Source organism: Boleophthalmus pectinirostris, unplaced genomic scaffold, assembly GCF_026225935.1.
Source record: "Boleophthalmus pectinirostris isolate CB_2022bp ecotype Guang Dong unplaced genomic scaffold, ASM2622593v1 HiC_scaffold_5, whole genome shotgun sequence".
Classification (NCBI taxonomy): Eukaryota; Metazoa; Chordata; class Actinopteri; order Gobiiformes; family Gobiidae; genus Boleophthalmus; species Boleophthalmus pectinirostris.
Window position 1 is genome coordinate 1,754,477 of NW_026571404.1, and position 26,164 is coordinate 1,780,640.

Genomic DNA, 26,164 nt, shown 5'->3' on the forward strand with positions numbered 1-26,164 from the left:
TAGTTCTTGTTGTGTTTTTTTTTCAGGTTTAAAGAGCAGTCCTGGACCCGCCCTCCTGTGCTGTCCTGGCGTGTGATTGGCCGAGGCGCGCTCCCCCTCTGCTGTGATTGGCTGAGGTGTGGCTGATCATGTAAATGTGGATAATTATTGATAATTAATGTTTTGGTGATGATCTTGTGACGAGGACGACGCCGCGCTCTGATTGGTCAAACACCGAAGCGCAGATAAAGGTTTTGGATGCGGCCGAGCACGAGCCCGGGGCAAAGGTCAAAGTTCACAGGAGGCAGTGACTCAGCGAGAAACAGAGTCACAATATAAGTACTGCATAAAAGTACAAGTACTGCATAACAGTACAAGTACAGAATAAAAGTACAAGTACTGCATTAAAAAAGGGAGTATTATCTGTTCCATAAGGGTTAGTTGTACAGTTGTAGGGAGTATTATCTGTTACATAATAGTGAGTTGTTGTACAGTTAAGTTAAGTTCTACTCGTGCACCTGCCAAACATTTCCTCACAAATATTTGGGTCTGAGCTCTGTGAGTCTGGGTCTGTGAGTCTGGGTCTGTGAGTCTGGGTCTGTGAGTCTGGGTCTGTGAGTCTGGGTCTGTGAGTCTGGGTCTGTGAGTCTGGGTCTGTGAGTCTGGGTCTGGGTCTGGGTCTGGATGGACACAGGCATTATTCTATTCTTTATACCGTCAGAGAGCAGCTCTCATTTGCCAGAGCTCCACATTACACAAAAATGTAGGGAATATTTAGAGTTTGTGTCGTGCGCAGACTCGGGTCCCAGACTCGGGTCCCAGACTCAGGTCAGACTCGGGTCACTCTGCCGCTCAGCGCATAAAGACTAAAGTAAAAGTGCTAAAGTTGGGTTCATTAAATCAAAAGTCTGGCTCCTGCTGAGTCCAAGGGAAGAGTTTTTCTCTCAGGTCGGGTCATTATTTCATCCTCTGTGTTGGTCACAGACAAAGTCTGTGTCCTGTAGGAGTCTGAGGTCACAGTCTGTGTCCTGTAGGAGTCTGAGGTCACAGTCTGTGTCCTGTAGGAGTCTGAGGTCACAGTCTGTGTCCTGTAGGAGTCTGAGGTCACAGTCTGTGTCCTGTAGTCAGTCTGTGTCCTGTAGGAGTCTGAGGTCACAGTCTGTGTCCTGTAGGAGTCTGAGGTCACAGTCTGTGTCCTGTAGGAGTCTGAGGTCACGGTGTGGACTGTGGGAGACTCTGCGCTGCACAGGGAACGTGGCCGTGCTCGTGCACGAGTTTAAATGTTTAATATTGTGGAGAATAATGAGTGGAATAAACAGCTCTGCTCCGTGTTTTGTGAACCAAACACTTAAATGCACAAATCTGAAGGTCATTCTTTTATATACGTATACACGTTTTCTGATGAATTCTTGAACAAACTCCTCTTCAAACTGTCTTCACTTCTGCTTCTCTTCACGAGTTGGTGTAGAGAGAAGCAAAGTGCTGCACTTAGGACGAGTTTCATAAATCCTGGGGTTGGCGGGAAGAGCGCGTATGCACGGATTTGTGTGTAAGCGTCAAGCGAGCTTTATAAATGAGGCCCCGGGACTAGACCAGGACTAGACCAAGACTGGACCAGGACCACAGGTGAGAGAAGGAGCGTAGATTTGGTGGTAAATGGAGGGCGTCTGACACAGACCTGTGACCCTGTGAAGGCCATAAAACAGATTTGGATGAACATTTGTGATCAGTTAAAAGTGGTGGGCTGTTTTATCGAGATGTTTTTGATATCGAGATGTTTTCGATATATCACACTTTTAAAAGTTCAACTGTTTTAAACTGAAACCACAGAAAACTAAAACTGAGCTGATGAAAACATGGACCAGACCTGAGCCCAAACCCAAACACGACCAGAGCCACTGCACGAGGAGTGGAAGGTCAGATCTTTTTCCAGACTTAAACTCGCTCCTTATTTTTCTCAGGTCTGGATTCTAAAACAGTCCCATCGACAGAACCAAGCAGAACCGAGCAGAACCTTTCCTGAATGTGTTTAGAACGATCTGGAGCTGGATCAGAACAAGTAAACTAAATCAGGACCAAACCAGGATTCTCGAGTCTCGAGTCTGTTCTTTAGGACTGAAATTCCATTTGAAATGTTATCAATGTGACAGTGACTCATGTGGAGTCTTTTATGTAGAAAGTAAAGTGTGAAATCAGATTAAACCAGAAAACAACCAAAGTCAAACTTAATTCACGTGACCTCGTGGGTTTGGTCACAACACTGTGAGAAAGAGCTGAGACACGAGCACATCCTATTTTGGTTTCATTATTTTATAGGTAATTTGGGTCACACAAGGATCCCTCTGCTTATGTCAGCAGAGGAAAAGTCCTTCCAAAACACAGAGACAGTTTAGGCACAAGAAACACACTCTGACATTTTATATCACTAAATAAAGCTGAGCTCTTTTATTTGAGTCCGGTCACGGCTCTTGAGTCGTTTACACACTCGACCGTTCACAAAATGAAAAAAGAAAAAACAAATCTGGGTCAAATCTGAAACCTGCATGAAGTCTCATCAAACACAAACCTGCACAAAAACCACGTCAGTCGTTTGTGCTGTAAAGTTTTGTAGATATTAACGATTATTTTATTGGTCAAATTGGGGTCAACAGTCCCCAGGAAACTTCAAAATGAAATAAAACGAGACAAAATGGAGTCAGTCGTTGTGTTTTGTGTTGTAAAGTTTGTTCATATTTTAAGAACCAGAATCACATAAACCAGTTTTATTTTGTGTCGATGAGTCAAAATGTGAAACAGCAGAAAATTTAACCAATTGTTTGTGTTTGGTTTGTGTTGTTTTGTGTGTGACTGTTATTTGTGTGAGTTTATTTCTAAAATGATTAATATTATTTTTGTGTAAATGATATTTTGGTCATTTCTGTTCAGTTGACGACAGCGACTTTAACAAAACTCCACAAAACTAGAAGAGAAACGACCCGAGTCTGTCAGCTGAGCGCAAAAGACCTCTTAGAAATGCTACAAAAATAATATGAATAATTTTAGAAATAAACTCACACAAATGAAACAGTCACACACAAAACAACACAAACGTTGGGAGAATTTTTGTGTAGTTGTGCGTTTGATGGGCGCGACTTCACGCAGGTCATCACGTGCACTTCCATGAGCGTCACGTGCACTTTCAGCAGAGTTCAGCCAAAACAAAAGTGCGACTTTTACTACAAATAACAAACATCAAACATCTTTTTTTTTCTTTAATGTTTTCTTTTTTTTTTGCTAAATGGGAAAAAAATCCTAAAACTGAAGATAAAAAGATCAAACATTTAAATATATTTAAAAATCATTGAAAAAGTGACAAAAGTTTTTAAAGTGCTGGAGTCCCTGAGGAGACTACATTTCCCATCATGCCTCGGTACTTCCTGTTCAGGGCCAGTACTTCCTGTTGGGCTCCGGAGACGCTTGGAAATATTCCTCCGGACTCACGGTCTTCACCCCCCCGAAGTAATCCAGGACCCAGACCTGAAACCAGACCAGAACCAGACCAGAACCAGATCAGAACCAGACAAGAACCAGAACTAAAACAGCTCTTAAACATGTCTAAACCAGACCAGAACCAGGACTAAACCAGGTCTAAACCAGGACTAAACCAGGACTTACCAGGGTGATGTTGAACTTGGCGAAGAACCATCCGTGGTCGTGGGGCCAGTCCATCATCTCCGGGTGTCGACTGAACAAAGACTTTTTAGCAAAATCCGCCTCCGATCCGTTTATCTACAGAACAGAACCAGAACCGGGTCAGGACCAGTAGTAGTAGTCGTAGTAGTAGTAGTAGTATTTGCAGTAGTATTTGCGGTACCTGTATTACAGAGCCGGACAGGATGACGTGGGCGCACAGGGGGCTCTGGGGGTCGTAGCCTGAGTCTCTGCAGAAGTCGGTCTGAGCCAAAGACACGGACAAAGACGAGACCGGACTCACCTGTGTACAAATACACAACAAGTACACAACAAGTACACAACAAGTACTACATATACTATATACAAGTACACTGCTCAAGTACAAGTACAAGTTCAAATACACTGCTCACAAAAATGAAAGGAGAACTTTGAAAACACATCACGCTCCGGTTTCCCCCATCAGCCCAAAACAACAAGCTCCAGGTCTCCAGAACAGACGATCGTCCAGGTCAGTTAAACACAAGCAATGAACCAGAGACGACAGGTGCAAATGAACTCTGGTCCTCCAACCTGATGTACAAACATCTCTCCTGTTAAGGTTCATGTAAAACCTGCGCTGTCCCTGTCTCAGATAAATAAATAAATAAATCAGACCAACGTCTGTTTATCTACAAAGTAAAAGTACAGAGTAAAAGTACAGAGTAAAAGTACAGAGTAAAAGTACAGAGTAAATCTGGGAAGGCAGGTCCATGGACGGACGCACAGACGACTACGTCTGACTCCATCAGGTATCGAGATGAAACCCTTGAACCCACTGCCTCCGCTGGAGCAGAAGGTCCTGGTCCCTCCTGATGCTCGACACCTGGCCTCATGTGGAAGAATCTGCAGCAGAACCTGGAGGATGAAGAATCTACACGACTGAACGTCCCTCATCATGACCCGACTCAAACCCGACAGAACCTCTGGGACGAGACGTTTGGCTCCATCAGACACTCCAGGTTCCTTCTCAGACTCTACAGGAGCTCAGTGATGCTCACACAGACCTGAGAACACCCGACAAGAAGAACACCCCACAAGAAGAACACCCCACAAGAAGAACACCCCACAAGAAGACACCCACAAGAAGAAACACCCGACACGTACAACACCCGACACGAACAACACCCGACAAGAAGAACACCCCACAAGAAGAACACCCGACAAGAAGAACACCCGACAAGAACACCCGACACCCGAAGAACACCACAGAAGAACACCCACAAGAAGAACACCCGACAAGAACACCCGACAAGAAGAACACCCGACAAGAAGAACACCCGACAAGAAGAACACCCGACAAGAACACCGACGAACAACACCCACAAGAAAACACCCCACACAAGAAGAACACCCGACAAGAAGAACACCCGACAAGAAGAACACCCGACACGAACAACACCCGACAAGAAGAACACCCGACAAGAAGAACACCCGACACGAAGAACACCCGACAAGAACAACACCCGACCCGACACAGAACAACACCCGACAAGAAGAACACCCGACAAGAAGAACACCCCACAAGAAGAACACCCCACAAGAAGAACACCCCACAAGAAGAACACCCGACAACAAGAACAAGAACACCCGACAAGAAGAACACCCGACACGACAAGAAGAACACCCGACACGAACAACACCCGAAGACACCCGACAACAACACCGACAAGAAGAACACCCGACAAGAGAAGAACACCCCACAAGAAGAACACCCGACAAGAAGAACACCCGACACAACACCCGAAAGAAACACCCACAAGAAGAACACCCACAAGAACAACACCCCACAAGAACAACACCCCACAAGAACAACACCCCACAAGAAGAACACCCCACAAGAAGAACACCCCACAAAGAAGAACACCCACAAGAACAACACCCAGAAGAACACACAAGAAGAACACCCACAAGAACAACACCCCACAAGAACAACACCCCACAAGAAGAACACCCCACAAGAAGAACACCCCACAAGAAGAACACCCCACAAGAAGAACACCCGACACGAACACACCCGACACGAACAACACCCCACAAGAAGAACAACCCACAAGAACAACACCCCACAAGAAGAACACCCCACAAGAAGAACACCCCACAAGAAGAACACCCACAAGAAGAACACTCCACAAGAACAACACCCCACAAGAAGAACACCCCACAAGAAGAACACTCCACAAGAACAACACCCCACAAGAAGAACACCCGACACGAACAACACCCCACAAGAAGACACCCACAAGAACAACACCACAAGAAGAACACCCCACAAGAAGAACACCCCACAAGAACAAGAACACCCACAAGAACAACACCCCACAAGAAGAACACCCCACAAGAAGAACAACACCACCACAAGAAGAACACCCCACAACAAGAACAACACACCCACAAGAACAACACACCACAGAAGAACACCCACAAGAACACCCCACAAAGAAGAACACCCCACAAGAACAACACCCCACAAGAACACCCACAAGAGAACACCCACAGAAGAACACCCCACAAGAACACCCCACAAGAACACCCGACAAGAACAACACCCACAAGAAGAACACCCACAAGAAGAACACACCGACAAACAACACCCGACACGAACAACACCCCACAAGAAGAACACCCACACCCCACAAGAAGAACACCCCACAAGAAGAACACCACACAAGAACACCCCACAAGAAGAACACCCACAAGAAGAACACCCACAAGAACAACACCCCACAAGAAGAACACCCACAAGAAGAACACCCCACAGAACAACACCACAAGAACACCGACACAACACCCCACAGAAGAACAACACCCCACAAGAAGAACACCCACAAGAAGAACAAGAACACCCCACAAGAAGAACACCCCACAAGAAGAACACCCCACAAGAAGAACACCCCACAAGAAAGAACAACACCCACAAGAAGAACAAGAACACCCACAAGAAGAACACCCCACAAGAAGAACACCCCACAAGAACAACACCCCACAAGAAGAACACCCCACAAGAACACCCCACAAGAAGAACACCCCACAAGAAGAACACCCCACAAGAACAACACCCCACAAGAAGAACACCCCACAAGAAGAACACCCCACAAGAACAACACCCCACAAGAACAACACCCCACAAGAACAACACCCCACAAGAACAACACCCCACAAGACTCCAGCAGCTGCCTCATCAAGAGCGACACGAGTCAAACAGGAGCAGGACATGAGGAGCCGCACTAGACACTGAAGCATTTAGAGTCACACAAACGACTTTTATCCAAAAGTCTGATCGTTATTTCACTTTGATAAAATGAAGCGTCTGAAAATGTGATTTCCATAAAAACTGAAGAACGACACGAACGAACGACACAAACACCTGAGGGTTTCACATGGAGATCTGAGGTGTTTTCAAAGTGTTCCTCTCAGTTTTGGAGCAGAAATACAAATACACAAAATATACAAAATACTCTCTATACTCCCATCAGGTACTCATGAGTAAAAGTACAGTACTAAAGGCACAACAGACGTGTGACCCTGAGATCATGTGATCATGTGACTGTGAAATGCTGAGTTGCTGTGACGGAAACTTCAACAGAAACTTTTAAAACATCATAAAACTGAAGGAACAACAACAGACTAAAGTCCAGGTCTAGTCCAGGTCTAGTCCAGGTCTAGTCCAGGTCTAGTCCAGCTCACCTGCAGGTCCTGCACAGAGATCTCCAGGGGGGTGAGGTACAGGTACGGGACCCCTGAGCTCTGGAGCTGTGGGCCGTCGCTGATGGAGAAAACGTTTGAGAACGGCTGCCCCTCGACCGGCGCCCGCGACGCCACCGTCGCCAGGGACGCCCAGTCACACAAGTGCACCACGAACCTCGCCACACGTGCCACCTGCAACACAACACAGTCACACACCACGAACCTCGTCACACAACAGTCACACACCACAAACCTCGTCACACAACACAGTCACACACACGAACCTCGTCACACAACAGTCACACACCACAAACCTCGTCACACAACACAGTCACACACCACAAACCTCGCCACACGTGCCACCTGCAACACAACACAGTCACACACCACGAACCTCGTCACACAACAGTCACACACCACACAACCTCGCACACACACAACACAGTCACACACACGAACTCGTCGTCACACAACACAGTCACACACACACACAACCTCGCACACGTCACCTGCACACACACAGTCACACACCACAAACCTCGCACACAACACAGTCACACACACACACACCTCGTCACACACACAGTCACACACCACAGAACCTCGTCACACAACACAGTCACACACCACGAACCTCGTCACACAACACAGTCACACACCACGAACCTCGCCACACGTGCCACCTGCAACACAACACAGTCACACACCACAAACCTCGTCACACAACACAGTCACACACACACACACAACCTCGTCACACAACACACACAGTCACACACCACGAACCTCGTCACAACACACAGTCTCACACACACCACGAACCTCGTCACACACACAGTCACACACCACGAACCTCGTCACACACAACACAGTCACACACACACACAGAACCTCGTCACACAACACAGTCACACACCACGAACCTCGCCACACGTGCCACCTGCAACACAACACAGTCACACACCACAAACCTCGTCACACAACACAGTCACACACCACAAACCTCGTCACACACACACACACTCACACACCACGAACACCTCGTCACACAACACAGTCACACACACACGAACCTCGTCACACACACACAGTCACACACACGAACCTCGTCACACAACACAGTCACACACCACGAACCTCACACACCACGACCTCGTCACACAACACAGTCACACACCACGAACCTCGTCACACAACACAGTCACACACCACAGAACCTCGTCACACAACACAGTCACACACCACGAACCTCGCCACACAACACAGTCACACACCACGAACCTCGTCACACAACACAGTCACACACCACGAACCTCGTCACACAACACAGTCACACACCACGAACCTCGTCACACAACACAGTCACACACCACGACAAACCTCGTCACACAACACAGTCACACACCACGAACCTCGTCACACAACACAGTCACACACCACGAACCTCGTCACACAACACAGTCACACACCACGACACACTCGTCACACAACACAGTCACACACCACAACACACTCGTCACACAACACAGTCACACACCACGAACCTCGTCACACAACACAGTCACACACCACGAACCTCGTCACACAACACAGTCACACACCACGAACCTCGTCACACAACACAGTGAAGTACAGACCGTGTGCAGTACAGACCGTGTGCAGTACAGACTAAATAAACTCGGTCAAATTCACTTTTCAAACTCACTAAAACAAACTGAACTTGTGAAACTTCCTGCAGGTTTGTGGAGACACAAATGTCAAACTACAGGGAGATAAAAGCGTAAAGTCCAGACCTGGTCGTGCGGGGGGATGTGGAGGCTGCAGGCGGGGACAGAGGACACCTGAGACCCGGAGAACCAGAACAGAACCCCGAGGACCAGCGCCACCCGAGCCCGGACAGGAGCGCTCATGTTCGGCCGAGAGTCTGAGGACGAGTCGATGAAAAGAACCGCGGTTGGAGCGCTGGATGTGTCCAAACTGAGACGGACGTAAACAAGTCCCACATATGTCCCCCTGATAAGACACAGGAAGCAGATAAGGACAGACGCTTTCACATTAAGAGCCCCGGAGGAGACCGAGGCGCGGGGCGGACTGTGGCCGGAAACAGCGGCTCACAGGCGGTAAAGAGCCGGACACACCCGAGGGTCAGAGGCGGAAAAGAGCCGCTGTTCCGGTTTAATTAAAAATGAAATAGTTTAAATACGCGGTCTGTGGTTAGCTTTAGCCACAACACCGGAAATGCACTTTCAAAATAAGAGTCATTGTTATGAAACGTGAACTGCGCTGACGCCGCACGGCCACGAGAGGGCGCCCCGGGCTCATTCCAAAACGAAAGGCTCAATTATTATTATTATTTATTTATTTTTTTTTCTTTATTGATATGATTGATGAATAGATTAATAATAATTTAATAATAGATGAATAACTGAATAATAGACAAAAACAGAAATACACACACAAAAGAAATATACTTGAGAAATAAACAGAGCAAAACTCTTTTATTACAAACAAAAACCGTTGAAATAAACAGAATTAAAGAGTGAACAGTGTGTGTACAGTGTGTGTTTGTGTGTGAATGGTGTATAGCGTGTGTGTTTGTGCGTTTATGTCGTTGTGTTCTTGATCTCAGACACGTAGAATTTCTCTCGACACGCGGCGCTGCGGCACAAACACGGCACTTCCTGGATCCCCGTCTCCATTTCCTGTCCACCACTGTCCACTTCCTGCGACGGGGCGGAGTTATAGTCCCACGTGAGCTCCGTACCTGCCTTCAACGCCCTGAAGAAGAAAGACCTGGTTTAGACCTGGTTTAGACCTGGTTTAGTCCTGTTTAGTCCTGGTTCAGTCCTGGTTCAGTCCTGGTTCAGTCCTAGTTCAGTCCTGGGTTAGTCCTGGTTGTACCTCTTGGTGAAGAAGGCGATGTTTGGGAACTTTTTGTCGTGTGAATCGGTGAAAACATTTTGGATGAAGAGCGTCGGGTCACAGGAGTGCTGCAAAAACACAAGAGCAGAGGAAGAGGAGGAGGAAGAGAGGAGGAGGAAGAGAGGAAGAGGAGGAGGAAGAGGAAGAGAGGAGGAGGAAAGGAGGCGGAAGAGAGGAAGAGGAGGAGGAAGAGAGGAGGAGGAAAGGAGGAGGAAGAGAGGAAGAGGAGGAGGAAGAGAGGAGGAGGAAAGGAGGAGGAAGAGAGGAAGAGAGAGGAGGAAGAGGAAGAGAGGAGGAGGAAAGGAGGCGGAAGAGAGGAAGAAGAGGAGGAAGAGAGGAGGAAGAGAGGAGGAGGAGGAAAGGAGGAGGAAGAGAGGAAGAGGAGGAGGAGGAGGAAGAGAGGAAGAGGAGGAGGAGGAAGAGAGGAAGAGGAGGAGGAAGAGAGGAGGAGGAAGAGAGGAAGAGGAGGAGGAAGAGGAGGAAGAGAGGAAGAGGAGGAGCAGCGTCATCACAATAGTAAAATCTCAAACTCTTTTCTTTCTTTCTTTCTCTGGTTCTTACGTTGAAGAAGCGGCTCACGTTTCCCTCTTTACTCGCATCAATCAGGTAAAAGTCCTCCAGCCCCAAAGTCCGAGTCCGGTCCTGGGTCCGATCTTGGGTCCGGTCCTGGCTCCGGTCTACAGCCCGTTTTGTCCCGTTCACTATGGTGTGCTCTGACCCGGTGTGTCCAGATGGGGGCGCTTTCTGCTCCTGGAACAGGGACACGGAGGGCATCAGGGACATGGGGAGGGCACCTGACACACGGGGAGGGCACCTGACACACGGGGAGGGCACCTGACACATCCTGTCCTCACCTGTCCCGTGACATCACTTCCTCTCTGGATGACAGGTACGTGGGCGGAGTCGGCGTTTGGGGGCGGAGTCAGGGGCGACGGGAGCCACTCGGTGACGAGCTGCACCTCGTCATCAGCGGCGAGCTCCGCCCTTCTCTGCTTCAGGGGCGGGGCCTCGAGCTGTCCGTCACTCCTCTGCAGAACCACGCCTACAACGAAACGGGAAGATGAGAGGACGCCATTTTGAACCAGTGCCACGAAACCAGAACTAAACCAGGACTAACCCAGGACTAGATCAGGACTAAACCAGGACTCACCTGCATAGACACAGATGAAAGTTCCCTGGTCCAGGTCGTCTTTACAGCGCACTCCCCAGCCGCGGCCTGGGCTCTGGGTCTGGTCTGGGTCTGGTTTCGGGTCTGGACACTGGGCTTGACCCTGGTCTGTGCCGGGACTAGTCCTGTAGACCTGCAAACGGACCCTCAGACCCCTCTGGACCACTTGGTTCTGACAGAGACCAGGATCACAGCCGCACCAGGGACCACACTCAAAGATCCTGCAAGAAACCAGAGACAATTAACCAAGACTAAACCAGGTCTGAACCAGGTCTAAACCAGGTCTAAAGCAGGATTGAACCAGGTCTGAACCAGGTCTAAAGCAGGACTCGTGTGCCGTACCCGGTGTGGATGGGCGCGGGCAGGCGTTGGTGGTGGTATCCTCGGCCGGCGTTGAGCTCGGCGCAGGCGCAGGCTCCACAGCTCCCGCTGCAGTCGCAGAAGGCGGAGTACAGGTGGGGGTGGCGGGACAGGAAGCACCCGCGCGGCCAACGGTCACGACGGTACTTGAATATCGGGGGGCGCTCTCCCTCTGACACACACAGCTCCACCGGCACCAGCTCCTGGCCCCGACTCAGGTCTGGACCCGAGACCGGACCAGGGACCGGACCCGGGAGCGGACCCGGGAGCGGACCAGAGACCGGATCAGGGACCGGACCAGGTGCCGGACCAGAGACTAGACCGGGACTCAGAGGCTCCACAGAGACGTGTGGGTTGAAGGAGAACAGGTCCAACTGAAACAGAATAAGATGTAAAACCAGAGTTATGTTTGTAACTGTGGTTCTATGAGTCCTACTGACCTCCAGAGTCGTGAGTCTCTGGACGATCATCTCATGTTCACGTCCAGAATCTAATGACACAAAGTCCCTGTGAACTCCTTGAGTCCCTCGTGAGAGTCTGTATAGTCACATGACCCCGAGAGCTCGGTCCCTGTTCTTCTCGCGAGCTTCAGCGAAGTCTGAGGGACTGAGCTCTCCAGCGCTCGGGGATTCATAGAACTGCAGTTACATAAGTAACTCTCGTTCTGTTTCACCTCGACTGACCTCTAGAGGCAGAGCTTCAAGCACATAAACGCAGGATGAGGACGAGGGGCAGGAGGACGAGGGGCAGGAGGACGAGGGGCAGGAGGACGAGGGGCAGGAGGACGAGGGGCAGGAGGACGAGAGCAGGAGGACGAGGGGCAGGAGGACGAGGGGCAGGAGGACGAGGGGCAGGAGGAGGGCAGGAGGAGAGAGGAGAGGAGGACGAGGGGCAGGAGGACGAGGAGACGAGGGCAGGAGGACGAGAGCAGGAGGACGAGAGCAGGAGACGAGGGGCAGGAGGACGAGGGGCAGGAGGACGAGGGGCAGGAGGACGAGGGGCAGGAGGAGGACGAGGGGCAGGAGGACGAGAGCAGAGGACGAGGGGCAGGAGGACGAGGGGCAGGAGGACGAGGGCAGGAGGACGAGGGGCAGGAGGACGAGAGCAGGAGAGGAGCAGGAGAGGACGAGGGGCAGGAGGACGAGGGGCAGGAGGACGAGAGCAGGAGGACGAGAGCAGGAGGACGAGGGGCAGGAGGACGAGGGGGACGACAGGAGGACGAGGGGCAGGAGGACGAGGGGCAGGAGGACGAGAGCAGGAGGACGAGAGCAGGAGGATGAGGTGCACGACGTTGAGGGATTCGCCTGAAGAGACCAACAAACTGATTCCTAGTGCGACTTGCACTGAACGCTCCAGCGTTTCCAGCGTCGCTGCACAAAAGAGCTCCACACGTTCAACTCGACCAACTGCGCGAAAAGAAAACCAGAGACTCTCAGAGTCACGAGACGTACAGAAAAACGACGAACACAGAGACGTCACAGGGACTTTGTGTCGTTAGATTCTCAACCTGTGCAAAGATCATTCAGTGTCTGACACAAAGTCAGTAGGGAACCAGGTCTAAACCAGGTCTAAACCAGGACTAAAAAAGATCTAAACCAGTTCTAAACTGGGACTAAACCAGGTCTAGTCGAACCTGCAGGAGGTGGAAGCTCTGGGTCTGGAGCAGGAAGTCCATCACAGCATCAGGGTCAGAGAGGCGGAGCCCGCAGGGCGCCACGTATACCATGCTGCGCTCTGATTGGTCCGTCGGCTCCAGGCCGCGCCCTGTTTGGTCCGTCTGCTCCACGCCGCTCTCTGATTGGTTGGCGCGGTAAAAGCCGTACACCAGAGGGATCTGCAGAGGGTTCAGCGTCCAGACTCCAGACTGAGGCACGCTGGGTAATGTAGGCACACAGGACTACAACAGAGACAAGAACAGGCACATGTCAGATGCCCTCCCGTGTGTCAGATGCCCTCCCCGCGTGTGTCAGGTGCCCTCCCCGCGTGTGTCAGGTGCCCTCCCCGCGTGTGTCAGGTGCCCTCCCCGCGTGTGTCAGGTGCCCTCCCGTGGGCCAGACCTTGCTGCAGCAGTGTTCCTCATACACAGGGGGCGCTGGAGGGCCTGGGGCAGGAGGAGATGTGGAGGGGGCAGTGTCTGTGAGGAGCAGAGGGTCAGAGATCAGGGGCCAGAGTTCAGGGGTCAGATTTCGGGTAAAACAGCTGAGACGTACCTGAGCCAATCACAACCTGCACGACGGAGGGTGGGGTTAAAGACGGCCAATCAAATGCCTCCAGCAACTTCAGACTCTGCACCAGGTCTGAAAGAAACGAGTTACAGTTGTAGGGAGTATTATCTGTTACATAAGGGTGAGTTATACAGTTGTAGGGAGTATTATCTGTCCCCACCACAGACTGGTAGAACATCTCCATACCACAGTGAAATGCCACCAAGTCTGTGCAATTCATTGAATTTTGAGCGCGATTATGATTTGTGTGTCCAAAGATCTACAAACTCACATAATCAAGTTGAAACGATTAAAACTTAAGCTTATTTCATATTCAAAATGTATTTTATTAATTTTATGTTTTATACTTCGCAAAACTTCTGTAAGGTTCAGATCTGGAGCTGATGTTTATTTTCAGTTTGAAAGTTTTGTGTAAATTATTAATAACAAAGATTTTTTAAGAGAGAGAAATGCTGAGTAAATGCATCGTGTAACTAAAAAAATCATGTTTGGAATAATCGTGATTTCAATATTGACCAAAATAATCGTGATAATGACTTTTTCCATAATCGAGCAGATCTACTGGCCCCACAGAGAGAAGATCCAGAACCTTCTGCACAGTGAAAGACCTGAGCTCCCTCCAGTCCAGTCTCCTCACGCTCGTCTTGTACACAGCATCACAGTTAGAGTTAGAGTCTCCCCAGTCCAGTCTGTGGCTCACCTGGACCACACACTCTATATGTGTGTCTCTGTGTGTGTGTGTCTCTGTGTGTGTTTGTGTGTCTGTCTCTGTGTGTGTGTGTCTCTGTGTGTGTGTGTGTGTGTGTGTCTCTCTCTGTGTGTCTATGTGTGTGTTTGTATGTGTCTCTGTGTGTGTGTGTGTCTCTGTGTGTGTGTGTGTCTCTCTCTGTGTGTCTCTGTGTGTCTCTCTGTGTGTGTGTCTCTCTGTGTGTGTGTGTCTCTCTGTGTGTGTCTCTGTGTGTGTCTCTGTGTGTGTCTCTGTGTGTGTCTCTGTGTGTGTCTCTGTGTGTGTGTGTGTGTGTGTGTGTGTTTGTGTGTGTGTTTGTACCTTTGTTCGTGGCTCCGCTCTTCAGTCGGGTCTGGAGCAGGTTCAGGTGGATCCGGATCTCAGAGAAGACAGAGTCCACATCCTGAGTGGACCAGAACAGCCTGGCCCGGTCTGGACAGGGACAAACCAGGTCAAACCAGGACTAAACCGGGACTAAACCAGGACTAAACCAGGACTAAACCAGAACTAAACCGGGACTAAAGCAGGACTAAACCAGGACTAAACCGGGACTAAACCTGGACTAAACCAGAACTAAACCGGGACTAAACCAGAGATTAAACCAGTCCCACTCAGCATCTTCCTATTGAACTGACTGAGGACAAACTGCAGGTTAAATCCTTTGGACTCACCGGTCTGGCTCAGCTCTGTGTCTGTGTCCTCCTCCATGTTTTTAGCCGCAGATGCTAACGCTCCTTAAACCGTTACAAAACCGCTTTTAACACCATTTAAAAACATCCAGAGCGACGTACAGCCGCGAACACACCTGGCATAAACCAGTGCAGCCTAAACATGCGTGGAAACTCTCACTTGTCGCGTTTATCTCGAGTTTTAAGATTCGGAAAACACAAAACAGAAACACGCGAGCAGCGCGTCCATTCAGAGCGCGCTTTGGCCCGTCACGGCCTCCGTACACCATGTAAACAAACGAAAAAAACTCCCATAATTTTAACTTTACCTTTAATAATAATAATAGTAATAATGACAATAATATAAAAATATTTTTTGGATTATAGTTGCATTGTCAGAATACCGAGGGCATTGTGCTGCTTTAATATATAAAATACAAATAAAAATAAAAGTTTTAAAATTGGGTTTTAAAGACTATTATTCTCCTGAAAGTTAACTTACAGAGCATAAACATTTCGCAAAAGGTTAATATATATTTCTTTTTCATAAAAGGTTAAACACGTAAGTTTATGTTTTTTTAAAAAATCTGTTTCATAAAATCATATCAGACGAAAAGCACTTCCGGTCCTCTCCCTGTGCACTTCCGCTGTTTTATAAGACTTAAATAAAAGTTGTGTAACAAAGACCAGGCCGCAGGTACGAGCTGTGAGCAGGTGAGCGCTTTACTTTCTACCTCATTATTTAGTGTACAAAAGCAGGAATTATTCATTATACAGAGGTTTAACTTCACATTGTTCACATAACGGGATTGACGCTCTGGCGTTTCAAAATAAACTCCTCACCTCAGGATTAAAGCTTCACTTTAATCCACTGTGAGTGTGATGGAGGCAGTGCATTTCCAGTTGAATAAAACTAGTCCACAAGCAAGGAGTGTACAGTAGGTGATAAAGTCTGGCTAGGTGATGAAGTAAGGCTTCAGCAGAACTCCAGACAGGGCCGTCACCGGTTGAGGATCTGAGAGAAGCCTCAAAGTTCCAGACAGCATCTTGAACACTTGAGTCCAGAAAGGGAAATGATTCACATGAATGGGTCCTAAGAATGAGAGGGCGTGTGTTTCCTCATCTGCTTCCTGATTTTAAGAGTGGCAGACACCTGTTGATTCTTTGTGAAGGGATATGAATGAGCTGAAAGTGAGGAGTGCACTAGAGCAGCTAACGAGGAGGGACTGCAGGACCGTGCTTCCAAAATACACCACAAAGGGGCGTCGGCACCTGGGTCTTCATATAGCCAGTGAATATTTTGGTGGATATTCACTGCCCAATAATAGAAGTGGAAATTGGGGAGTACCATACCACCTAATTCTTTTGGCCACTGTAAATAAACTTTGTTTAAGCGCGGAGGTTTTTGGTCCCAGGTAAAACCAGAGATAATATTATCACATTTTTTTAAAGAAAGAGTTGGGAATAAATATTGGAATGCACTGAGTAGAGCATAAGGGGCATAAGTGTGTGAGGAAAAGAGCAGATGTCCAGCAGAGGGCGCAATAGAACAGGAGAAGAGGACACACAGAAGGTTCAGAACAGTGAGTGAAGTGAGTCGCTCTGAAGTTGCTGAATGGTGCAGAAAATATTCAGGATTACTCAAACATCTGTCATTTCCAAATAGCATTGAAAAGAATTATTTAACACACTTTTTATTTATTCATTTTTAATATTACAATGTTGTTTACATGTTGTTTACATGATGTTTACATGATGTTTACATGATGTTTTCTAGTTTAGTTGCATCACACTCGTCCAAAGTTTTGAGTGGAGCTAATGAGACAAAGTCCATCAGTTGTGAACATTTTCTCAACAACATTCGGCTGCACTGGGGTTGCGATTTTACATGTCAAAAAGTATTATGTAATATTCAAGAGACAGAGACAGAGACAGAGAGAGAAAGTTCTGAAATGTAACTTGGTAAGACCTAAATGAGCTTTAAAAGTGATCAGTAAAATGTTAAAATCAATTCTAAAACACAGAGGCTCCAGTGAAGGACGTAAAACAGGGTCATGTGTTGATGTTAAACCCAGTGAGGAGCCGAGCTGCTGCGGTAACACAATGTCAGCGATAAAAGACACAAATGAAGGGTCAAAAATACAAATGTTTTACTAAAATATGGCCAACTGAGCAAAATCTCAAAAACTGTTAATATATTTTGTATAGGTGAAGTAGTCTGAAGTCAGACTAAAAGTAGAGCCCAAAATGATCCCAGTGTTATTTTATGGTGGAGGAACTTCAACGTAACTGTCATTTCATTATTTGTATTTATCATTTTATAACATGTCCTCTGTAATGGACGCCGGGGACATTTTGTTGTTAAATCCATGAAGTTAACCACCTAACAATAACAACTTTCTGTTTCTGACCACAAACTAACTCCTGGCCATAATAGTAGCCTATAATCCCCCTGCCCTGTTTAGTGAGAGGATCTTTGCCCACTCATGCACACAGAGCCAGCTCACTGTTGTTTAAACCTGCAGTTGTAATAGAGAAATGACAGATTATTGAAATATTTGATTGTACTATTTTATTTTCTAAATGAGGCTTATCAGTGCTGTGTTTTAGAAGATAATCAGACTTACTCTGCATCTACGTAATGGACATGTATAAACTGGTTATGATTTTAAGAATAATATGTTAGAATATTTCAGCTGTGAGCCTCTTTGGAAGTGCATCTGGGCCACGTTAACTGTTTCTCTTTCTGTCCAAAGTAAATGACATCATGGTGTGTGGAGGGACACGTGTATCCAGTGGTGACGCCAGTTTCGAATGATTTGATATTATATTGAATATCATTGCGTCCCTGTTTTATAAAAAACATTTACACCTATTAAAAACCCAAACTTGACTACAGTACTTATATTTATAGCACAGTGTTTTCTCCTTTTTACTGGATAATTTTACTCAAATCAGTGCAGCAGAATGTCAGGATTGAATGAATACAGAATACGGCAGCGGTTGCTGTTGCCATGGCAACCGACCCTTGATAGTGAAATTCCATTCTAGAGACAAGCTTTGAATGCTGAGCTTTGAAGTTCTTTGAAGTTAGCTTCTCAAAGCTAACTTCAAAGCTCAGGGCAGCTGAAAAGAGTGTAAGTGTAGGCTCTCTCTCAGTTTTCAGGTAGTTTGGACGTGAACAAGGACTTGGACGTGAACATGGGTAACAGAATCCCTACACCCCCTGTAGAGAGACCCTCCTCCGACTCACCAGTTGGGAGCCAGGAGAGTCCTCAGAGTCGCCTTGAGAGTTTGTGGTCAGCTCCTGACCTGACAGTTGCAGAAGACAGTGTACTTTCCAATGTCACTGTTTCCTCTCAGAGCAATCTGACCAGTAGCAGTACTGGTAGTAGTGGTAGTAACAAGTCATCCATTTTGACTTTGTTTAGAAGTTTTATGAAGTCCAAAAAGAAAAGTGAAAGTGATTCTTCCTCCAAACAGGGAAGTTCCAATGACTTTCATTATTATCCAGAAGCCCCTACCTCTGGAGATGACAAAGACGACAAAACTTCTCTAGAGGACAGAGCTTCTCTAGAGGACAGAACATGTCAAGAGGACAGTACTCCTCCATCTGCCAAGAGTAGCAGTAGGAGTAACAGTAGTAATAGTAGTAATACTGGCAGTACCGGTTCCTCAGTTAGGAATTTCTTTAAACGCCTCCGTAAGCCTAAAAAGAAATCTTCCTTCTCGTCACAGAAATCTGATGGGGAAATGATAGAGGGATGTACAGAGCCTGCTTTTTGTTATTATTCTGATGGAGACATTTCTTCATCTTCATCTACATCTTCTTCTTCGGTCAGTTCTGGGTCTTCTGTTTTTTTTCCAAGGCGTTTCTTCCCAAACAAACAAACTGCAGACAAACTGGATGTAGACCACCTGCCTGCATTCAGCTGGAGGTCCCCTTGGGCTTGGCTTAGGTCAACATTCATGTACTGGGCCAAAGCAAAGCTGTGGCCGTGGTACGACCAGTGGGAGTTTGTCATTGTCTTGGTGTTGACTGGAATGGCCCTCCTGATTTTCTTTGTCGTCGCAATGTAAGTCATTGGTACGATGATGTAAGTCATCAGCGTGATGTAATTCATCGGCACTAGTCCATGTGGAACAGGAACTGCAGTTTGTGCTGTTCAGGTTTCACTTGACGGTGGGATGAAGCTTTCACATGTAGAGGGACTTTAAGTTGCCACATTAGTGTCGGACAGTGAGTGACTGTGTGATGTTAGTGTTAGTGTAACTTTATTGTGCATGTTTTATTTGTATGTTATTCTTGTTGTTCTTGTTCTTGTCGTTGAAAACTAGCAAATAATAATATTTATTTATTCACTTATTTATTCATTTATTTATTTATTTATTGTTTTCCACATAATGGTCTCATTGTGTACAGTGTGCCTTACATATTGGAGCAAAAGAGCCCTTTTCAATGCAATAAATATTAAACTAATGAATATTGTGTGTGTGTATATATATAAATTACACTTCTACAGGTGGATTTGAACACGCTAACCGTAACCCTAATATGTCCTACAGGTCTATTTTTATTTCTGTAGTGTTTTTATATTATTTGTGTCTTGTACACTGTCATTGGTTGTACCATTAATAAAAGAGATCACAGTGACGTGTAGTAAAATACAGATGTGTAGAACGCCTCGTACTGATCACTTTGCCTCTGACATTTTATGTACATGATACTTATATATGAACACACACACACAGATTATAGAATACACTTTTATACACTTGTATAGTAGAGACACAGACTCTCACCATCTCATGATATTATATTTAGGAATCATCCTCTCTGATCAAGAGGAACTATAGTTTAACATACATCAGATGCCCTCCCAGAGGGAGCGTAAACAGAAAAGCACTCTCTTATGTAGTCTGTGGTTTTACTACTACTGAAATAAATATTAAAAGTATATTATTCTCACATTCTATCATCAGACTCTCTGATTGGCTCACGGGTTTGTCCTCTGATTGGTTCACAGGTCTCTCCTCTGATTGGTTCACAGAGATGTCCGTCACCCGCTCTGTGTGCTCTGCCCTTTGGGGCATGTGTGCGGGCGACGCCATGGCGATGCCCGTGCACTGGTTCTACCACGTGGATCACATCAAGTCCCAGTTTGGCTCCTGGATCTCGGATTTCAAAGCCCCCAAAGAGACGCACCCCTCCAGCATCATGAGCCTGTCCAACCCGGGTCAGAACCACAGACCGCCACAACACCGACCACAACACCGACCACAACACCGACCACAACACCGACCACAACACCGACCACCACACCGACCACCACACCACCACCGACCACAACACCGACCACAACACCGACCACAACCACACCGACCCACCACACACGACCACCACACCGACCACAACACCGACCAAAACACCGGACCACCAACCGACACACCGACCACAACACCGACCAACACACCGACCACAACACCGACCACAACACCGACCAAAACACCGACCACAACACCGACCACAACACACCGACACACACACCGACCACCACACCGACCACCACACCGACCACACACACCGACCACACCGACCAACACCGACCACCACACCGACCACCACACCGACCACCACACCGACCACAACACCGACCACAACACCGACCACAACACCGACCACAACACCGACCACACACACGACCACACCGAACACCGACCACCACACCGACCACAACACCGACCACAAACACACCGACCACCACCGACCACACCACCACACGACCACCACACCGACCACCAACACCGACCACAACAACCCGACCACACCACCGACCACCACACCGACCACAACACCGACCACAACCACCGACCACCACACCGACCACCAACACCGACCACAACACCACGACCACCACCACCACCGACCACAACACCGACCACACCACACCGACCAAACCCGAACACCGACCACCACACCGACCACAAACACCGACCAAAACACCGACCGACCACCACACCGACCACCACACCGACCACAACACCGACCACAACACCGACCACAACACCGACCACACACCGACCACAACACCGACCACAACACCGACCAAAACACCGACCACAACACCGACCACAACACCGACCACAACACCGACCACACACCGACCACACACCGACCACCACACCGACCACAACACCGACCACCACACCGACCAAAACACCGACCACCACACCGACCACAACACCGACCACAACACACCGACCAAACACACCGACCACAACACCGACCACAACACCGACCACAACACCGACCACCACACCGACCACCACACCGACCAAAACACCGACCAAAACACCGACCACAACACCGACCACAACACCGACCACAACACCGACCACAACACCGACCAAAACACCGACCAAAACACCGACCAAAACACCGACCACAACACCGACCACACACCGACCAAGACCACACACCACCACGACCACAACACCGACCACACACCGACCACAACACCGACCACGACACCGACCACAACACCGACCACAACACCGACCAAAACACCGACCAAAACACCGACTAAGACATCGACCAAAACACTGACCGCAACACTGACCAAGACACCGACCAAAACATCGACCAAAACGACACCGACCAAAACATCGCTGAGTACTGGCCTCGTCGAGAAAACTGGTTTGTTTTTGGATTAGCCTTGGTTTAGTCAAATTTTAGACCTGCTTTAGACCTACTTTTGTCCTGGTTTAGTCCTGGTTCTGACACGGTCTTGTGTTTTCAGCCGGCAGTGGCCGAACCTCCAGTTTGTCTCCCAAAGAACCGGACGTGATTGGGACCATCATCCTCCACAACAAACTGCACCTGTGGAGAGACCCGAGCGGAACCGTGCACTACCACCAAGGTCTGGAGAGGCCCGCTTTAGTCCTGGTTTAGTCCTGGTTTAGACCTGCTTTAGACCTAGTTTAGTCCTGATTTACTCCTGGTTCAGTCCTTGTTTACTCCTGGTTTAGTCCTGGTTCTGTCTCTTTCAGGTCTGGATGCGGGGGATAACACTCTAAATGTGCTGGTGTCTCTTCGGGCCGGTCTAAGTCTGGTCCAGACCGGGTTCAGGGACTGTTCGAGTCCAGAGGCTCGGGCCGTGGTTCTGAGGGACTACGTGGACTTCATGACCACGCCAGCGTCTCACCGGGATTCCTACGCCGAGTCCTGGCACCGGGACTTCTTCAAGGACTGGAGTCTGGACAGACCCACCTCACCTGAGCAGGTAACATACCCGCCTCACCTGAGCAGGTAACACACCCGCCTCACCTGAGCAGGTAACACACCCGCCTCACCTGAGCAGGTAACACACCCGCCTCACCTGAGCAGGTAAACACACCCGCCTCACCTGAGCAGGTAACACACCCGCCTCACCCGCCTCACCTGAACAGGTAACACACCCGCCTCACCTGCCTCACCTGAGCAGGCAGGTAACACACCCGCCTCACCTGAGCAGGTAACACACCTGCCTCACCTGAGCAGGTAACACACCCGCCTCACCTGAACAGGTAACACACCCGCCTCACCCGCCTCACCTGAGCAGGTAACACACCCGCCTCACCTGAGCAAGTAACACATACAATCACATACAATGTAAGGCAGTAGGAGCCAGAGTCAGAAGGAGCAGGAAGTGCTGCCATGCCCACTTCCTGTTTGGAACACAGTGGCTAGTCTATGGTCAAACTGTGAAAACAAAGCTAACTGCTAGCATGACTGACGTAAATTTGGCAAATGACTCAAACTGAGGAATGAGAGAGTCGACTTTTTCTGTTCCAGATCCTGAATTTCGCAGAGGCTCGGAGTCGCAGGAAGTTAAAGTCTCGTCCGGACTCACAGCTCGACGCCATCGGCTGCTTACCCATGATCCTCCCCTTCGTCCTGCTGTCTGCGTCGGCCAATCAGGAAACAGCAGTGAGTCCCTCTTTCTCTTTCTGATCCGTACTCCCGGTCACTCTGCTGTGGCCTCTGCCTGATCCGTACCTGCATCCATCTTGTGTCGTCAGGTACGTGCGGCGGTAGAGATGGCGACGCTGACCCACCCGCACCCAAACGCCCTCCACACAGTGGCGCTGTACGCCAAAACTCTGCACGCCGTGGTGGGTGGGGCCTGTCTGAGGGAGCAGTCTGAGCACGCTCTGAAAGCTCTCGGCCAATGGGAAACCAGCGTCAGATACAGCAAGCAAGCCCAGAGGTAAACCAGGACTAAACCAGGACTGAACCAGGACAAACCAGGACTGAACCAGGACTAACCCAGAGCTAACCCAGGTCTTGTGCAGGTTCCCGGTGGGGTCTGAGCAGAGGCTGAGGGTCCATCAGAGGGCAGTGGGAGAGCTGGGCCTGGCCTGCTACAGCTCAGGTGAGTCTGGTTCCTGTAGACCAGGTTAGACCTGGTTTAGTTCTGGTCTTGTGCTGGTCTAGTCCTAGTTTAGACCTGGTTTAGTTCTTAGTCCTGACTCTGTGTGTAGGAGCCCTGAGTAGCTTGTTCCATCTGGCCCACGAGTTCCATGACGATCCAGTAGGGGGCATCCTCACCAACACCAACTGCGGAGGTCAGAATTTTATTTATTTATATTTATTATTACAAACTTTACCGTTAAAGTTTATCACACTAAACTGACTCTGAGCTTCACGCTCTAATGCTGCGACCTCTTCAAACACAAACCTGGAGTTGCCTGGAGCTGCCTCACCGTGGTGATGAGTTGGCGTACCCGAATGAGCCTAAGCGCTGTGTTGCCCCCTGGTGGTGTCTCCTGCAGCAAACAGGTCCTCGGTGACGGGTCAGACTAAGAGCCATTCATGAACTCATATGAACAGTCTTATATCAAGCCCGAGGTCCATGATCGATTTTGTCGTTGTGTCATGTGACCTCCGGCCGCGTGTCTTGGACACTCAGGTGAAGAGAGGGGCAGAGCTGTAGAGCTCCACCTGGTGGTGAGTCGGGTTCGCTTGTGGAGGAGGAAACTGGAAAGACCTGGCAGGCCCAAGTGTATCGTGAGGGTCTGTTGGGAATGTCTGGCAGATCCTCTGTCAGCAGGACTTTCAACTCGCACCTCCTGGAGAGTTTCTCCCAGATTCTGGGGGAGTCTGGGGACATGGAGTCCGTGTGGGCTTTGTTCTCGGTCTCTATTGTCGGTGCAGCCGCTCGTAGCTGTGGGTTAGCTGTGGAAGTAAGGGATGCCGTCAGGTTGAAGAAGGAGTCCTATCGGGCCTTGTCGGCTCGTCGGACTTCTGAGGCAGCTGATGGGTACCGCAAGGCCAAGCGCGCTGCAGCCCGTGCGGTCACAAAGGCAAAAACTCAGGGCTGGACGGAGTTCGGGGAGGCCATGGAGGAGGACTATCGGAAGGCCTCAAAGAGATTCTGGCAAACCGTCCGGCGCCTCAGGAGGGGGAAGCAGTTCTTCACCAACACTGTTTACAGTGCGGGGGGAGAGCTGTTCACCTCGACTGGGGACATTGTCCGGCGGTGGAAGAAAAACTTTGAGGATCTCCTCAATCCCACCGTCACGTCTTCCGAGGAGGAAGCCGAGGCTGGGGACTCGGAGGTGGACTCATCCATCACCCTGGCTGAAGTCACTGAGGTGGTTAAAGCTCCTTGGTGGCTCCGGGGGTGGATGAGATCTATCCTGAGGATCTTAAGTCTCTGGATGTTGTGGCTTTGGGCTCACACGTCTCTGCAACATCGCGTGGCGGTCGGGGACAGTGCCCCTGGACTGGCAGGTGACCTGGCCCCAGATAAAGCAAAAAAAATGGATGGATCCGTCCACCTCCAAAGCTCCAAATGCTCGGTTCCAACTTGAGATGGTGGCAGATTCCAAGTGAACAGCTCCTTTGCTCCTTTTCCCTTTAGTTCAGTAGATATCGGCAACTCCAGGACTGAAATGCTCCAGGTGATTCTAGTGAAGGTGTGTGGAGTTTAAAAACACAGTGGAGCACTTCCTGTATCACCACATGATGACATCACAAGGTGGAACAGAGTGTTTTCAGCGAGAAGAACTCGCGCTAAATGTGCAGGTTTGTGTGTTAAACATGTGAATGAAAGAAAACACAACTCCAGGTCTGTGTGTGACGAAACGACATCAGAACAAAACAGAGGATTATACAAAAAAAACACCATAGACCAGGTGCAGGTCCTGGAGGTTCTGACTCGTGTCTGATTCTTCAGATTCTTCTGATTCTCTGGTTCTTCTGACTCTCTGGTTTTTGTGGCTCTCTGGTTCCTCAGGGGAGAACTGCAGCCGAGGAGCCGCTCTTGGAGCTCTGCTTTGGGCCTCGGCCGCTCGCAGAGACCAGCCCCTTCCCCAGACCTGGACCAGAGCCATGAGGGACGCACAGGACCTCGTACCACAGATAGTACAGGGACTGGACCTGGACTGAACCAGGACTGGACCAGGACTGGAGCAGGACCAGCTGAAGGACAGACCTGTTGCCTGTTCACAGACGAAGCTCTTTGTACATTTTCTCTCCGTCTCTTTTTTATTTCTGATTTTTCTCCGTGACACGTTTTTATTTAATGAAACATTTTTAAAGTGTGAATAAAATCAAAAGAAGGAACTTATGTTTGTCTGAGTGTCAGTCCTGGTTTAGTCCTGGTTTAGTCCTGGATTAGACCCAGATCTTGTGCATGTCTGAAATGTTTTGATTGACAGCTGATGACAGCAGGAA

The 26,164-nt window shown here is 48.9% G+C and overlaps 4 protein-coding genes across 6 annotated transcripts in view; 1 reads left to right on the forward strand and 3 right to left on the reverse strand.

The window, feature by feature from the left end:
• The window catches only part of xdh (xanthine dehydrogenase), a 23,795-nt gene extending 23,609 nt beyond the window's left edge, over positions 1 to 186 (reverse strand). The window contains exon 1 of the mRNA XM_055162757.1: positions 1 to 186. This exon is cut by the window's left edge and continues 349 nt beyond it. The gene's annotated coding sequence lies outside the window, so the exon portion shown is untranslated.
• Positions 187 to 2,268: 2,082 nt separating this feature from the next.
• creg1 (cellular repressor of E1A-stimulated genes 1) lies at positions 2,269 to 9,518 on the reverse strand. Its single transcript, XM_020931750.2, has 5 exons — positions 9,168 to 9,518; positions 7,375 to 7,566; positions 3,833 to 3,952; positions 3,634 to 3,747; positions 2,269 to 3,495 (listed from the first exon to the last, which is right to left on the reverse strand). The coding sequence occupies exons 1-5, from the start codon at positions 9,282 to 9,284 to the stop codon at positions 3,400 to 3,402; spliced, it is 639 nt and encodes a 212-aa protein (XP_020787409.2). The 5' UTR covers positions 9,285 to 9,518; the 3' UTR covers positions 2,269 to 3,399.
• Positions 9,519 to 9,853: 335 nt separating this feature from the next.
• Positions 9,854 to 15,714, reverse strand: setdb2 (SET domain bifurcated histone lysine methyltransferase 2). The gene is made up of 11 exons (XM_055162744.1): positions 15,448 to 15,714; positions 15,098 to 15,208; positions 14,035 to 14,121; positions 13,882 to 13,958; positions 13,458 to 13,721; positions 11,807 to 12,198; positions 11,447 to 11,685; positions 11,151 to 11,338; positions 10,858 to 11,046; positions 10,276 to 10,364; positions 9,854 to 10,152 (listed from the first exon to the last, which is right to left on the reverse strand). The coding sequence occupies exons 1-11, from the start codon at positions 15,482 to 15,484 to the stop codon at positions 9,978 to 9,980; spliced, it is 1,848 nt and encodes a 615-aa protein (XP_055018719.1). The 5' UTR covers positions 15,485 to 15,714; the 3' UTR covers positions 9,854 to 9,977.
• A 354-nt stretch (positions 15,715 to 16,068) lies between these two features.
• Positions 16,069 to 26,053, forward strand: LOC110166517 (uncharacterized). Of its 3 annotated transcripts, none has more exons than XM_055162748.1 (9): positions 16,069 to 16,158; positions 20,472 to 20,681; positions 22,245 to 22,364; positions 22,495 to 22,727; positions 23,279 to 23,413; positions 23,506 to 23,693; positions 23,779 to 23,858; positions 23,968 to 24,051; positions 25,725 to 26,053. In XM_055162748.1, the coding sequence occupies exons 2-9, from the start codon at positions 20,498 to 20,500 to the stop codon at positions 25,874 to 25,876; spliced, it is 1,176 nt and encodes a 391-aa protein (XP_055018723.1). In that variant the 5' UTR covers positions 16,069 to 16,158; positions 20,472 to 20,497; the 3' UTR covers positions 25,877 to 26,053. The 3 variants fall into 3 exon arrangements, with proteins under 3 accessions (XP_055018723.1, XP_055018725.1, XP_055018724.1); XM_055162750.1 differs by having other exon boundaries at positions 16,090 to 16,158; positions 20,496 to 20,681; XM_055162749.1 differs by lacking the exon at positions 16,069 to 16,158 and adding an exon at positions 18,468 to 19,520.
• The last annotated feature ends 111 nt before the right edge of the window (positions 26,054 to 26,164 follow it).